Source organism: Chiloscyllium punctatum, chromosome 21 (genome assembly GCF_047496795.1).
Source record: "Chiloscyllium punctatum isolate Juve2018m chromosome 21, sChiPun1.3, whole genome shotgun sequence".
Lineage (NCBI taxonomy): Eukaryota > Metazoa > Chordata > Chondrichthyes > Orectolobiformes > Hemiscylliidae > Chiloscyllium > Chiloscyllium punctatum.
In genome coordinates this window covers 72,535,721-72,552,476 of record NC_092759.1, presented here as the reverse complement: position 1 = coordinate 72,552,476, position 16,756 = coordinate 72,535,721, and the positions used below count along the sequence as shown (strand labels likewise).

The 16,756-nt window shown below is 42.8% G+C and overlaps 1 gene segment (V, D, J or C); it reads left to right on the top strand.

Moving 5' to 3' along the window:
* The window catches only part of LOC140492686 (Ig heavy chain C region, membrane-bound form-like), a 32,227-nt gene extending 15,713 nt beyond the window's left edge, over window positions 1–16,514 (top strand). Inside the window, 6 exon segments of the C gene segment in view lie at window positions 1,825–2,130; window positions 5,205–5,543; window positions 11,273–11,581; window positions 12,037–12,366; window positions 16,077–16,204; window positions 16,344–16,514. Coding sequence covers window positions 1,825–2,130; window positions 5,205–5,543; window positions 11,273–11,581; window positions 12,037–12,366; window positions 16,077–16,204; window positions 16,344–16,352 — 1,421 coding nt within the window.
* The last annotated feature ends 242 nt before the right edge of the window (window positions 16,515–16,756 follow it).

Below are 16,756 nucleotides of genomic sequence, written 5' to 3'. Positions count from 1 at the left end.
AAACCTCCTCTGAACTCTTCCAAAGCTTCCACATTCTCTCTTTAATGTGGTGACCAGAACAGTACACAATACTCCTAAGTAAGGCCCCACCAGAGTTTTGTCCAGCTGCAGCCTAATCTCGTGGTTCTGAAACTCAGTCCCTCTATCGATGAAAGCCAACACAAAGTATGCCTTCTAAATAACTCTTATCAAACTGGCTGGCAACTTTTAGGGATCTATGTACATGGACACCGAGATCTCTCTTCTCAGCTATACTACCAATATGGATTGCCTTGGATGTGTTTTGTGTGATAGGGGTTGTGTGTTCCGGGCATGAATGGGTAGGGTTTGTCAATGTGAGTGGAAATTTAGGTCTAGACAAAGTAAGTGCAGTGGTTAGTCTGAAAGATGAGGTTTGGTGGTGAACTGCGTGTCAATTTGATAGTTATTAAAGTTAAAGATTACCAGTTCATTACTCAAATCATATTTACGTAAATACTCAGCTGTAACACTCCAAAGTCTCTGAACCTTAATGGTCCTCCATTTTTCAGAGGCCTCCAGAATTCAGATAATTGTAAATTAGATGTTTCAACTTCCAGACAATTGGCATGAGTTCAGCCGTGACAGCCCTCCTCCCAGTCCCAGTGCTCAGCTCCTGCCTGTGCTGCTGCTGCAGTGACCTTCCTCCCAGAGAGAACATTCTGCCTTGCATTGATAAGTGAGGAAGGCTCACTGGACCTGATTTCCAAGTATGGGGACAGCAAACACGCGGGGACACAACTTTAAAGTGAGGGGAGATATGTATAAGACAGATGTCAGAGTTAGTTTCTTTACTCATTGAGTAGTAAGGGAATGGAATGCTTTGCCTGCAACGGTAGTAGATTCGCCAAGATTAAGTCATCATTGGACAGGCTTGGATGCTGCCTGAACTGCTGTGCTCTTCCAGCACCACTAATCCAGAATCTGGTTTCCAGCATCTGTAGGCATTGTTTTTACCTAGGGATACAGACATACATGGAATAGTGTAGGTGGGATGGGCTTCAGATTAGTATGACAGGGTGGCGCAACATCGAGGGCCAAAGGGCCTGTATTGCACTGTAATGTTCTATGTTCTATGATTCACTCTGATTTCTCTCCGAGGGTACTGCCAGCGGTTGGGTATTTCCCAGCAGCACGGTACCTAGTGGGGCAGCACGCTGGTTCCGTGGTTAGCACTGCTGCCTCACAGTGCTAGGGACTCGGGTTCCATTCCAGCCTCGGGTGACTGTCTGCGTGGAGTTGGCACTTTCTCCCCATGTCTGTGTGCGTTTCCTCCCACAGTCCAAAGATGTGCAAGCTGGGGGAATTGCAAATGTTGTGTTCAGTGATTGGGAGGTTAGGTGCATTAGTCAGGGTTAACTGTAGCATAATAGGGTAGGGGAATAGGTCTGAATGGGCTACTTTTCAGAGGGTGAGTGTGGACTTGTTGGGCCAAATGGCCTGTTTGCACACAGTGTAGAATTTCAATGAATCTGCATTTCCTTAGTTTGCATTTTGTGAAACTTCTCTGCTCTTCACAGCAATCCAGTAAAAGTGTCAGTTGGTGAGATCTTCAAAGTTACTGGGGTGGGATCAGGATGTTCTTCTTCCTAAATTATATGGCAATGGTCAAGGTCGAGGGCATGTTTCTAAAGAAGGAACCAATGATCATGATCAGCAACTGGTATTAAACAAAAATAAACTCTAGTTATGCTGTAGACTCAGTGGGAGCATACTGGCAAACGTTTACAGCTGAGGATACATTTGAGTAACTGATAAGGTCAAATGGACAGAAACTAACATGCTCAATTGGTCATTCTATTGTAGAGACACCATCTCCCCCCACGCTTTATGGCCTGGTCTCCTCCTGTCAGGACCACGACACCAGTTCTGCGACCTTTGGTTGTTTGGCGATGGACTATTCCCCTGACGTCACCAAGGTAACCTGGAAGAAAGGTGGGGAGTTAATCACGACTGGATTTAAGACTTATCCATCAGTGAGAAACAAGAAGGGAACCTACACCCTGAGCAGCCAGTTAACCCTGCCCGGGTCAGCGGCAGATTGCACCAGCAAAATCTACTGTGAGGTTCAACACAGTGGGTCACACAAGAGCAAAGAAATCCCATGTCCAGGTACGTGTTGTGGGAACTGAGATAAACAGAGCATCTGGGATTAATATGAAGAAGGCATTATTTATAACCGTTTTCACAGAATCACCTAATACAGCACAGGAAAAAGGCCCTTTGATCCATCCAGTTCACGCCTACCAATCACAGCCACCTAACTATTCCAGTCTCATGTGCCAGCACATGATCCATTGCCTTGTTTGACTTGCCCTTGCAAGGATGCATCGCAGTACTTCATACGTATTATGAGGGGCTCAGTCTCTACATGACTTATAAGTGCTGAGCTCCAGGCTAACACCACCCTCTGTTTGATTTTGTTTTCCCCTGAGATCCACTTGGAAGCTCCTGGCCTTACCTTCACCCTGTGCCCCTGAGCCATTGATCAATCCATCAAGGGGAAAGGTTTCAACCAGTTTACCCTGTCTGTGCCTAAAATAATTCTAGACATCATGATAATCTTCTCCCTAATTCTCCTCTGCTCCAAGGAAAACCCCTGTCTATCTAAACTAGTTTCATAACTAAAACCCTCCAACCCAGGCAAGATCCTGGCAAATCTCATCAATACTGCCTTCAGTGTAATCACATTCCTTCGATAACATGCACACAACGCTTCAGTATGGCCTAACCAGTGTTCTATTAAGTTCCAGTTTCATCTCCCTACTCTTCATTGTCAATGTCTCGGCTCATAAAAGAAAATATCCTCTCACCTTCTTAGCCTCTTTATCCAGATGACACAGTACTATAGGGTATCGGTGGGTACATGCACCAAAGATCCTCAGGCCTTTCCAGGGTTCCACCATTCAAAACGTCATATCTCACAGATTCTTCTGCCAAATTACATCACCTTACATTTATTCAGAATAATTTCCATTTGCAACTTCACTTCACATACAACAAACCCTTTTATATCCTCCTGCAATCTAAAGCCATTGTGCTCATGATTACCAACATGACAGTTTTCATTTCATCTGTGAATTCACTGGTTAATCCTACTAAATTTGAGTCTTAATCATTGTAATGTAAGAGAAATAACAAGGAAATCAAACCAATCCCTCCAGAGCACCAGGAGACATAGATTTCCAGTCACGCAGACACCCGATGACTATTATCCCCTGCTCCCACCACTCAGCCAGTTCTCGATCCAATCTGACAAATTAACTCCGATCCCATTGGCTCTGATTATTTCAATCATCTGGACATCGAGTTATCTCTCTGAAAACTACTATCAAATTCTTACACATGACTTCCTCACAATAAAATCGTGCTGAAAATTGTTGATTTATCTTCCAAATGAAGACTAATTTCACTTCTCAATAGTTTCCCTACCACTGAGATGAGCTTGACAGAACTGTGTTTTCATTATTTATACCTTCCTTCGTCCTGCATGACAGTGCAACGTTGGCTGATCTACACTCACTTGGCACAACCTCTGTGGCCAGAAATTATTGTCAGCGACCCAACTATTTCATCCTTTGCATCGTTCAACAGCTCGGTATACTTTTCATCTGCCCTGGAAATATAACCACTTTTCATTCAGCAAGACAACACAGAACATCACATCATGTGTCCTAATTTCTGAAAACTACATCACAACACCCCTCCATGTTTTCTGTCCCCATATTGTCCCTCTTACTAGTGAACACTGGCACAACACGTTCGTTTTGTTTTGACCACAACCTAATCCTCCAGTTCCACTCCAATAATACACTTAATGGGAATTACTGTTTCCAGAATAATTCTTTTATTATGAATGAGCCTGTAACTTCTAAAAATATTTTCCTTTATTTTGACTGTTATTATTTTCTCATGGTCCCTTTTGCTCTTCTAATTCCTCTGTCTTTCAAACTCCCCCTTGCATGTTCTATACTCCATACTAATTCCTATTGTTTTGAGATTTCAGTTTAGACTGGAAGCCTCCCTTGTTTCTCTTTATCTCACCCTCCATGCCCTTTGGTGTCCAGAGCACACTGCATTCTTGGTCCCACTCAGTGGCTTCCTGGGAAATGTCCTCCCTGTGATTTTCTTATCTCTCTCTTAAATGTGTCACACTGCTCTGACTCAGATTTACCAATAAGTGTCAGCTTCCAGTCCACTCTGGTCAAGTCATTACCTGATCTTACTAAAATTGTCCTTCCCCTTTCCAGAACTTTGGGCCAATTTCTATTCCTTTGCAGTACAATCTGAAATCCAACTGATTTACGATCACTGTCTGCAAAGTGCTCCACCATTGAGGTTTTACCCACTGGGTCGACTTCATTCCCTAAAGTTAAGTCCAGGTTCACCCCGCTATTGCAAGGTTTGGATTAAAATTCTCAGTATTAAACACATACTTTGTTAAAATATTCTCCTGGGGGCATTTTCAGAATTCTGCTCCCTCTAAATGTTTGACAAAATGAATATCCAAGCCTATGTTGAGGAAGTTAATAACCTCTTTTCTCATTCCCCTATTTAATTTACATTTCTCTGAAATTTGCCCATGTATCTGCACTTGGTCTTTTGGACCTATAGTAAGGTCTATCGTGCTCTCCCAGTAGTTATGTTTGCTGTATTTTGGTTTTGAAGTACTATCCATTTGCCTTTTGTTCGAGGAGGTATCCATGATTTCATTTCTCTTTACAGCCTAAAATACTCTTGTCAGAATTGCAACAGAAGCAACATTCTGTACCCCACACCCCCGCTCCCATCCTTTTCCATCTTCCCCTGTCTCGCCTGAAGGCAATAAATCCTGGAATGTTGAATAGCCCACTCCTGCCCCGCTCTCAATATGTCTCTGTGATAGCAACCGCATCATTTCCTCATTTATGCCGGTAATTCATCTGCCTTGTTCATCAGACTCTGTCATTAAAACGAATACCATCCAACGTTGCTATCTCCCTTCTGATGTTACCGGCCTATAGTTTCTCTGCCTCCTTGACTCCCTTGCAGTGTCCTATAATTTTAGCCTTTCACATTGTCCTGCTGATCTTTCTGTGTGGATCCCAGCTTCTCCAGCACTCTGCACAATAATGATTCTTGTATCCATTAACCACAAGAAACCTTGATATATGAGAACTGATTGTATTTGTTCTGAAATTCATCAGATAATTTATGCGATGTGTTTCCTAATGATCTAGGTATTCTCCCACCAACTCTTCTCCTAACTGTGAGCTCCAGTGAAGAAATCGCAAGCAGCAAGTTTGCAACCGTCGTCTGTTCAATCATCGATTTCCATCCGAAGTCAATCTCCGTGATTTGGTTGAAAAATGGCCGACCCTTGGATTCTGGCTTCTTCACGTCTCCCGTGTGTGAGGCAAACGGGAACTTCTCGGTGACGAGTCGGCTGATGGTCCCTTATGGTGAATGGTTCAACAGCTCAGTCTATACCTGCCAGGTCACTCATGGAGAGAACATTCAAAGTAAAAACATCACCGCACTCCAGGGTAAGAGACACACACTGAGAGAGCTACAAATCATTCGGAACTCAGATGTGAATCAAACACGCTCATTTATCAGGCGTAGTAAACAGTACGGTACAGCTTGTCGTTTCGCAACATGCCACATATCGCATTTCAGTTTGAGTGTTACATTAGCATTGCTCATGACTCAACATTTTGGCAAGTCAGAAAAACATGTTTCCTCTCTGTTGAAGATAGATATATAGACAGTGAGCTTTGTTAAATAGTTTATTGCCTGACCATGCTGGGAGAGGCGTTCAGAGGGCTGCTTCAAGGATAAGTTTGGGGGTGGAGGGGGATATTGGAGAGATATCTGATTGAAACATAGAAAATACTGAGAGACTGAGGTCGGGTGAACGTGGAATAGATGTTTTGACTGGTAGTCCAGACTAGGACCCAAGGGCACAGTCTCAGGGTCAAAGGGGCACCGTTTAGAACTGAGATGTGAGGAGAAATTTCTTCAGCCAGAAAGTGATGAGGCTGTGGAACTTGTTGCTGCAGAGGGCTGTGGAGGCCAGGCCATTGTGTGTATTCAAGCCAGAGATAGATCGGCTCTTGTTTAGAGAAGACAGTAGAATGGCTTTAGCCCGAAACGTCGATTTTCCTGCTCGTCGGATGCTGCCTGACCTGTTGTGCTTTTCCAGCATCATTCTGATCTAAACTCTGGATTGGCCGTACAGCCTTATTCTGATCCTCTATCTTTTGATGTTGTGGTCTCAAAAAGACGTGGTTAAAATATGCAGTGACCCTTACTTGAAAATAAATCAAAATGCTTTCAATGCTTCATTCCCTGCCTTGGACATTGTACAACATCGATTTTTATCTGGTACTAAGCTCTTTAACTTCATTTATGGGATCAGACCACAGACCAATTGGGTATCACATCAACTGGGATAAACGTGATCTCACTGAGCTTCTTTAAGATGGTCTCTGTAATTAGTGGATGAGGCAGGAGAATAAATTCTGGTAAGAACGGTCCAATAGGGATGAATGAACGAGGAACTCGAGACAGGCTGATTTAGCCTGGTTTGGGGTAGCGATGTTTACATAGTGAGTAGTGGATGTCTATAAAATTAGTGCACATTTCCATCGCGTTTGTAGATTAATTTAAGACGCTTTTGTTTGTTTTTTTCTCCCCTGCTCTATGAAGAAATTATAAAACGCACCTTAGTAAATAAAGTGAAAGTACAGACCAGTTATGAACAAACTGAATGGAGGTAAAGACTTAAGGAGATGGGTGTCCTTTTCGATATCCAATGCTGTACTCAATGTCTTGTTTTCCGATCTACTCCAAACACAGCTCACGAGGAACAATGGCATAAATTAGAGAATGACATCACACCAATAACGCAAAGTATTTTTGATCACGTTAAATATAATGAACAGAATTTCCATGGCTGTTCACCACTCCTGTAACACTTTAGAACTCTGCAAAGAGAATAATTATTATTTATTATAATTTGTCTAAAATGTAGGATTTGGCAGTCAGCATGACCAGCAGCATTTGCACCTATGGGTTATGAACATGGAAATGAACTCATTATATTGAGATTACTCTTGTCACAAGTATCAATAGATGGTTGTAAGTGAGAGACAGACTCTGAAAGAAAGGTAATTCCATGGGTTACATGATGGTATCTTCGATTATTTTATTATTTATCAGGTTTCACTTGTTACAAGGCCAGTGTTCTTTAGGAGTAATTACACAGGGTATGTTATAGGTAATCACAAATGCTTTCACAAATCAAAATACATCAACAACAGTAAGCATCGTTTCAACAATAGTTGGAGTTGCCATTTTGAAGGTGGTAGAACATAGAACATAGAAGAATACAGCGCAGTACAGGCCCTTCAGCCCTCGATGTTGCGCCGATCAAAGCCCACCTAACCTACACTAACCCACTATCCTCCATATACCTATCCAATGCCCGCTTAAATACCCATAAAGAGGGAGAGTCCACTACTGCTACTGGCAGGGCATTCCATGAACTTACGACTCGCTGAGTGAAGAACCTACCCCTAACATCGGTCCTATATCTACCCCCCCTTAATTTAAAGCTATGCCCACTTGTAATAGCTGACTCCATACGTGGAAAAAGGTTCTCACTGTCAACCCGATCTAACCCCCTAATCATCTTGTACACCTCTATCAAATCACCCCTAAACCTTCTTTTCTCCAATGAAAACAACCCCAAGTGCCTCAGCCTTTCCTCATAGGATTTTCCTAACATAACAGGCAACATCCTGGTAAACTTCCTCTGCACCCGTTCCAGTGCCTCCACATCCTTCCTATAGTATGGCGACCAAAACTGCACACAATATTCCAGATGCGGCCGCACCAGAGTCTTATACAACTGCAGCATGACCTCAGGACTCCGGAACTCAATTCCTCTACCAATAAAAGCCAGTACGCCATATGCCTTCTTCACTGCACTATTTACCTGGGTGGCAACTTTCAGAGATCTGTGTACATGGACACCAAGATCCCTCTGCTTTTCCACACTACCAAGTAGTCTACCATTAGCCCAGTAATCCATCTTTTTATTACTCTTACCAAAGTGAATCACTTCACACTTAGCTACATTGAACTCCATTTGCCACCTTTCTGCCCAGCTCTGCAGCTTCTCTATATCCCGCTGTAACCTGCCATATCCTTCCTCACTGTCTACAACTCCTCCGACTTTCGTATCATCCGCAAACTTGCTCACCCAACCTTCTAACCCTTCCTCCAGGTCATTTATAAAAATGACAAACAGCAATGGTCCCAAAACAGATCCTTGCGGAACACCGCTAGTGACAGCACTCCAAGATGAACCTTTGCCATCAACTACTACCCTCTGTCTTCTTCCAGAGAGCCAATTCCTAATCCAAACCTCCAACTCACCCTCAATGCCATATCTCTGTATTTTCTGCAGTAGCCTACCATGGGGGACCTTATCAAATGCCTTACTAAAATCCATATATACCACATCTACCGCTTTCCCCTCATCTACCTCCTTAGTCACCTTCTCAAAGAATTCAATAAGGTTTGTGAGGCACGACCTGCCCTTCACAAAACCATGCTGACTATCCTTGATCACATCATTCTTATCCAGATGTGCATAAATCCTATCCCTTACAATTCTCTCTAAGACTTTGCCCACAACAGAAGTGAGACTCACTGGCCTATAGTTACTAGGATTATCCCTACTCCCCTTCTTGAACCAGGGAACCACGTTTGCTAGCCTCCAGTCCTCTGGCACTACTCCTGTCGACAAAGAGGACACAAAAATCAAGGCCAATGGCTCTGCCATCTCCTCCCTTGCTTCCCAGAGAATCCTAGGATAAATACCATCAGGCCCAGGGAACTTATCTATTTTCACACTTGCCAGAATTTCCAACACCTCTTCTCTACATATCTCAAAGCCATCCATTCTACTTATTCGTGCCTCAGTATTTATATCGACAACAATGTCCTGTTCCTGAGTGAATACTGACGAAAAGTATTCATTCAGCGCCTCCCCAATCTCTTCAGCCTTCACACGCAACTTCCCATTACTATCCTTGATTGGACCTATTCCTTCCCTAGTCATTCTTTTATTCCTAACATACCTAGAGAAAGCCTTAGGGTTTTCCCTAATCCTACCAACTAAGGACCTTTCATGTCCCCTCCTTGCTGCTCTTAGCTCTCTCTTCAGGTCCTTCCGGGCTACCTTATAACTCTCAATTGCCCCTATTGAACCTTCACGCCTCATCTTTACAAAGGCCGCCCTCTTCCATTTAACAAGGGATTCCAACTCCTTATTAAACCACGGCTCCCTCACACGACCCTTTCCTCCCTGCCTGATAGGTACGTACTTATCAAGGACACTCAATAGTTGCTCCTTGAACAAGTTCCACATATCAATTACGCTCTTGCCTTGGAATCTACTTTTCCAATCCACACATCCTAAGTCATGCCTCAACGCATCATAATTTCCCTGCCCCCAGCTATAACTCTTGCCCTGTAGTACACACTTATCCCTCTCCATCACTAGAGTAAAAATCATCGAATTGTGGTCACTGTCCCCAAAGTGCTCACCTACCTCTAGTTCTAATACCTGGCCTGGTTCGTTACCCAGAACCAAATCCAGTATGGCCTCACCTCTTGTTGGCTTATCTACATATTGTGTCAGGAAACTCTCCTGCACACATTGCACAAACACTGACCCATCTAACGAACTTGAGCTATAGCTTTCCCAATCAATATCAGGAAAGTTAAAGTCTCCCATAACAATCACCCTATTACTGTCACTCTTCTCCTGAATCATCTTCGCAATCCTTTCTTCAACGATTCTAGGACTATTAGGAGGCCTGTAAAAGACTCCTAACAGGGTGACCTCACCTCTCCTATTCCTAACCTGAACCCAAACTACCTCAGATGGCAAATCTTCGTCCATCTTCCTTTCCACCGCTATAATACTATCTTTGACAAGCAAAGCCACACCCCCCCCCTTTTGCCCCCACCTCTGACCCTACTAAAACATTTAAACCCTGGAACCTGCAACAGCCAATCCTGTCCCTGATTTAGCCATGTCTCCGTAATAGACACAACATCGAAGTCCCAGGTACCAACCCACGCTGCGAGTTCACCTACCTTATTTCGTATACTTCTGGCATTAAAGTACACACACTTCAAGCCACTCTTCTGTTTACAGGCACCCTCCTTTAAGATTGATGCCATATTCCTAACCTCCCTACACTCCAGGTCCTGCACCCTAAAGCTACAGTCTGGGTTCCCATGCCCCTGCAGAGTTAGTTTAACCCACCCCCCCCAAGAGCACTAGCAAACCTCCCCCCCAAGGATACTGGTGCCCCTCAGGTTCAGGTGCAGACCATCCTGTTTATAGAGGTCCCACCTTCCCCAGAAAGAACCCCAGTTATCCAAGTACCGAAATCCCTCCCTCCTGCACCATCCCTGTAGCCACGCATTTAACTCTTCTCTCTCCCTATTCCTCGACTCTCTATCACGTGGCACGGGTAACAAACCAGAGACAACAACTCTGTTCGTTCTAACTCTGAGCTTCCAACCTAGCTCCCTAAAAGCCTGTCCAACATCCTCAGCACTCCTCCTACCTATGTCATTGGTGCCAATATGGACCACGACTTCAGGCTGCTCCCCCTCCCCCTTAAGGACCCGGAAAACACGATCAGAGACATCACGTACCCTTGCACCTGGGAGGCAACATACCAAACGTGAGTCTCTCTCGTTCCCACAAAACCGCCTATTTGTGCCCCGAACTATCGAGTCCCCAATTACTATTGCTCTGCTCTTCTCCACCCTTCCCTTCTGAGTAGCGGGGACAGACTCCGTGCCAGAAGCCTGAGCCCCGTTACTTACCCCTGGTAAGTCGTCCCCCCCACAAGTATCCAAAACGGTATACTTGTTCTTGAGGGGAACGACCACAGGGGGTCCCTGCACTGGCTGCTTCCTCCCAGTCCCCCTCACTGTCACCCATCTATCTGCCATCTTTGGAGTCACTACTTCCCTATAGCTCCGATCTATGACCCCCTCTGCCTCCCGAATGATCCGAAGTTCATCCAACTCCAGCTCCAGTTCCCTAACACGGTCTTGGAGGAGCTGGAGATGGGTGCACTTCCTGCAAGTGTCTTCACCCTGTGAAGAAGTAATCTAAAGATTGGCGGTTTGTATCATAAAGAGGCATTTTTCATTGACTTTGATTTTTGTTTCATAGAAGATACCAAGTGCCACCCTAACACCGTTAAAATCCTCCCACCGCCAGTAGAACAAGTCTTACTGGAGGCGACGGTGACGTTAACCTGCGTCGTGTCCAATTTTCCTTCTGGAGTCAACGTGACCTGGAAACAAGAAGAGAAGCCTCTGAAAACAGAGATTGCTGACCAGCCTGGACAGAATCCCGACAGCGTGATCAGCAAATTAGACATTTCTACTGAAGCCTGGCTGAGTGGTGTTACTTTTGAATGTGTAGTGTTCCATCAGAATCTACCGACTCCGCGGCGAGACTCCATCCACAAGGAGAAAGGTGAGCGGTGAGATTAAAACACAAAGGATCCCATGTGTAATCCAGATCCAGTTACATCAATGTCAGGCTTTGATTGGTAATGAACAAACACCATTGGGAGTATTAATGGTGCATCTGAAGGCAGGATAGTTAGGTAGCTGATTAAGAAAAAGATGGACCAAAGGATTTTGTATTCTGATTAAGTCAGATAAAGTGGGAAGAAGCCTGGGTTTTGACGTCACCATCATCAATGAAAGTTGGACAGAATGTCCTTGTTGTGGTCTGAAAACATGGAGGCAACTTTCACATTAAACTCTACTTTTTTTACTGGACAGAATGTGTACCATTCTGCTCCTTTCGTCAACGGAATTGAATAAATCCCAAATTAAACATGGTATATTTTAATATTTAGTGAAATTGTAATATTGGTTGAGGATTTTTTTGGTTGATTTATATTTGTCTCAAATATTCTGCAGTGATTAATCCGCTGGAGCCATCAGTGTCGGTCCTCCTGCCACCAACAGAAGAAATCTCCGCTCAGAGGTTTCTCTCCCTCACCTGTTTAGTGAGAGGTTTCTCCCCCCGAGAGATCTTCGTCAAGTGGACAAACAATGACAAGCCGGTGAATCCCAGTAACTACAAGAACACTGTGGTGATGGCGGAGAGTGACAACATCTCCTTCTTCATGTACAGCCTGTTATCCATTACAGCGGAGGAGTGGGCCAGCGGTGCTTCTTACTCCTGTGTGGTGGGGCATGAAGCGATTCCACTGAAGATCATCAACAGAACAGTCGATAAATCCAGCGGTAAACCGAGTTTTGTAAATATTTCGCTTGCACTGATGGACACTGTTAATTCATGTCAATAAAAATCTCAAAGTTGCATTTAATATTTCAACAGAAGTAATAGAAGTGTTTTTTTCCCCTCCAGTTGTGAGTTAAATACTGAATTAATTGTTTCCCACCCTGACTTCCATTCCATCTGTGTAGTTAAAGTGGATTTTTAACAGGTCTAGGACAAGTGTCTTGTGCAGTTAATGTTCTCTGCTCAGATACACCCTGGGTCAGAGACAGAGTAAAGCTCACTCATTGCATGATTCCGCCAAATACCTTATCCATCCTAAATCCCTCTGTGACAAAATCTGACAATGTCCATTTTATGTCAAGGGTAGAGCACGAGTTATGAACTTGGTGTTCTTGATTCCCCCGATTGGACACTCTTACAAAATTCATGTCAATTTTAAACTGCCACATTGCACCAATTGAAAAAGTAAATTTAAGACACGTTAAAATTAAATTTGATTGGAACATACCAATCGTAAATAGTGCAGAACAGTTTGAATGTAACCTTTGTTTCTGGGGAACTGCCAGGGATCTTGCACCAGCGCATGAGTTGACAGAATGTATCTTCACTTTCACACCAAAGAGAATCAACAGATAAGTTGTTGTGAAGCAGAGGGGAGGGGAACGATGAATGGTCTGTCCTCTTGCTCCCTGTGAAGAGTTTTCATGGAAGATGTCCTCTGTAATGTAACCCAGTTACTAACAGGAACAGTCAGCTTCTTGCTTACTGTCCAAAGATTTAACATTTCCATGCAAAATAATACCTTTGAAGCATGTTGGACACGCTTGGCTCTGTTAACAAATGATTAACATTGATTCCCATAATCCAAAATTGGTGTTTGCATCGTCCTGGTTTGTATTCCATAGGTTTGTCTCAGTTTTCTGGAGCACATGGGATCAATTCTGGTATTCGAATACCTGATATCATTTTGTTTCACATACAGAACACAAGTAGACATTTTCTAATAAATATATTCAGAAATGTTATCTCTGGGGCAGTGGGGATTTGAACTCAAGACTTTTCTCTCAGAGACAGAAATTCTATAATTGCAAAAGAAGTGTTGCTCATAAAACACTTATCTCTCCATGACGATGGGAAATGTTTCCTACAACACCAAGGTCAGATCTAATTATGGGCAATCCATTAAAATTCGAACAATAAATTAGAATAATAAAAATTGCAGTCTGGTATAAGAACAGATACAGAGAGATGATCACAAATACACTCGTAATGACACATATACGAGCTCTCACCTAAAGACACATATTTATGTGCACACTCAAATGTGCACATAGATAAGATGTCACACATGCATACTCACACATACCCACACATGCAAATGGCACTTGAACACTCTCTAAACTCATACAAAAACTCACATACACCGAATGAAAATCATTTGCACAAATGAACAGGGGTACTCACACATAACCATGAGAAACATACACACACGGTAACACACAAATACATTTACATTCATACAGCATAATGCGTACAGACATACACGCATGAACACAGATACAAATTCCGAAAAATGTCCTCCCAATTGTCAACTCACACAGGCACATAAGTGCACAGAGATAAATATTAATATCATAATTTTCCCATTTTCAGAATCACAAACATACAATGACAGAGGCAACTTAATTAGTTATTTTTAAACCACATTGATCAGCATGGATACAATATCACACGTACATACAAATTCAGAGTCTCACATGCAGACACACAAGTGCATAGATCAACAAATAGAGGGGTGTTTATTAAATAAGGATAATGGGCACAAGCATCAGCAAGCATCCACAAACAGTAACACAAACAAGCTTCTCAGGAGATGGTTTGGAAAAGATTGTCACACAAGCAAACATCATCATATAAATATAAACATCCATCAAAGCATAACATTGCACGCTAACATTTATTAAGCATAAACATGAAAATAACCTAATGTAGGTAGGATCTGAAACGGACACATAAGCACACATTTTAGATAGCACTAATGAAAAGTGAACACTCACAAAGACTTTGCAAGATAAGCATAGGGGCAGCAACGAAGTGGCATATTAGCGTGATGATGCTTACACAATGTGAAAAGACCAAAATTTAGGTACACAAACACATGAGCACACCAGCAGTAAAGGAACAGGAATATGTTTATTCATGCACAGACTCCAACATGGGCAAGAGTGAAGTAAGAGACTCTCATAACCACATACACAAACAAAGAACATAGAACATAGAACAATACAGCACAGAACAGGCCCTTCGGCCCACGATGTTGTGCCGAACTTCTATCCTAGATTAAGCACCCATCCATGTACCTATCCAAATGCCGCTTAAAGGTCGCCAATGAATCTGACTCTACCACTCTCTCGGGCAGCGCATTCCATGCCCCCACCACTCTCTGGGTAAAGAACCCACCCCTGACATCTCCCCTATACCTTCCACCCTTCACCTTAAATTTATGTCCCCTTGTAACACTCTGTTGTACCCGGGGAAAAAAGTTTCTGACTGTCTACTCTATCTATTCCTCTGATCATCTTATAAACCTCTATCAAGTCACCCCTCATCCTTCGCCGTTCCAACGAGAAAAGGCCGAGAACTCTCAACCTATCCTCGTACGACCTACTCTCCATTCCAGGCAATATCCTGGTAAATCTTCTCTGCACCCTCTCCAAAGCTTCCACATCTTTCCTAAAGTGAGGCGACCAGAACTGCACACAGTATTCCAAATGTGGCCTAACCAAAGTCCTGTACAGCTGCAACATCACCTCACGACTCTTGAATTCAATCCCTCTGCTAATGAACGATAATACTCCATAGGCCTTCTTACAAACTCTATCCACCTGAGTGGCAACCTTCAAAGATCTATGTACATAGACCCCAAGATCCCTCTGTTCCTCCACCTGACCAAGAACCCTACCATTAACCCTGTATTCCGCATTCTTATTTGTTCTTCCAAAATGGACAACCTCACACTTGGCAGGGTTGAACTCCATCTGCCACTCCTCAGCCCAGCTCTGCATCATATCTAAGTCCCTCTGCAGCCGACAACAGCCCTCCTCACTGTCCACAACTCCACCTATCTTTGTATCATCTGCAAAAACATTAAAGGAAAACCAAACACACCAAGCAGTAGATCAAATAAATTAAGGGACACATATACAAACACTTATTCCTAAATGTACAGATCCGACAAACAAAAATATGAAGCAATGTCCTGACTGTGATGTCACTTATATTCATGATTTGCCAAGCAATTGGTCACCAAAACATAAAGATGAGAATCACATTTGAACTTTTATTCAGTGATGGCCACAATTTTCAACTAAAGTGCTGTCACAGCCTATATTTAAAATATAATGATTCAATTAAAATAATCATTAGTTATCAGCATTCCTCAAATAATAATATCCTTTAATAATAGATTGAAAGAAAAATAATTTAAAACGTTCTGACATGGACAATGAAGAAAGAACATGTGCAGTTAGTCTTTGTAATTTATTGCTGAGAGTCAATAATGCCCTAACAGATACAGATAAGAGTCACATTTGAGAAATACCTGACTGCTTTATGAAGATGTAATGGTCTCTAATTACATGACTTGGATGCAGATAGATCGATTTGTATCAATAAACAATCTAAATGCATTCTCTCGGCTTTATATTCATAGATTCAATAGATCGCACTTGGATTGAAGACTATGAGGATGATAACAGCAACATCTGGACAACTGCTTTCACATTCATCACCTTGTTCTTCCTGAGTATTTTCTACAGCGCTGCCGTCACTCTGGTGAAGGTGAGAATAATCACATCTTTCTCATGCCAAGCAGCCCAATATGTTTTGTGAAATCTCTAAGTGTGCCATTGAATAAACATTAAGTCTGAAAGTGTCTGATCATAAATATCTGCATCATTGCTTTATCTCTCTTTTCCAGGTTAAGTGAATGAATTGTGGACCCCCTTGATTTTCCTGATCTGCTTATCAAGGTCTCTGAATTCCCAATCTACAATCTGTCCTGTTGCTGACTCTAACAGTGAGATTACTTCAGTTTATCAGCGTGTAACTGAGACAATTATTGATGGATTTTCCTTTTTACTTTGATATCTTTGAGATAGGTGTGGTTGGAAGAATTTGTACCTTCCCAGTTGTTTGAAGCCCATTTGTTTTGCTTTTATTAGTTCCTTACTCAGAATGGTTGCCTACCCTTTCTGATGAGCCTTTGTATTCCCTTTCTTGTGACTGTTACTGATGTAACCCTTTCTGATGAGCCTTAGTACTCCCTTTCTTGTGACTGTTACTGATGTAACCCTTTCTGATGAGCCTTTGTATTCCCTTTCTTGTGACTGT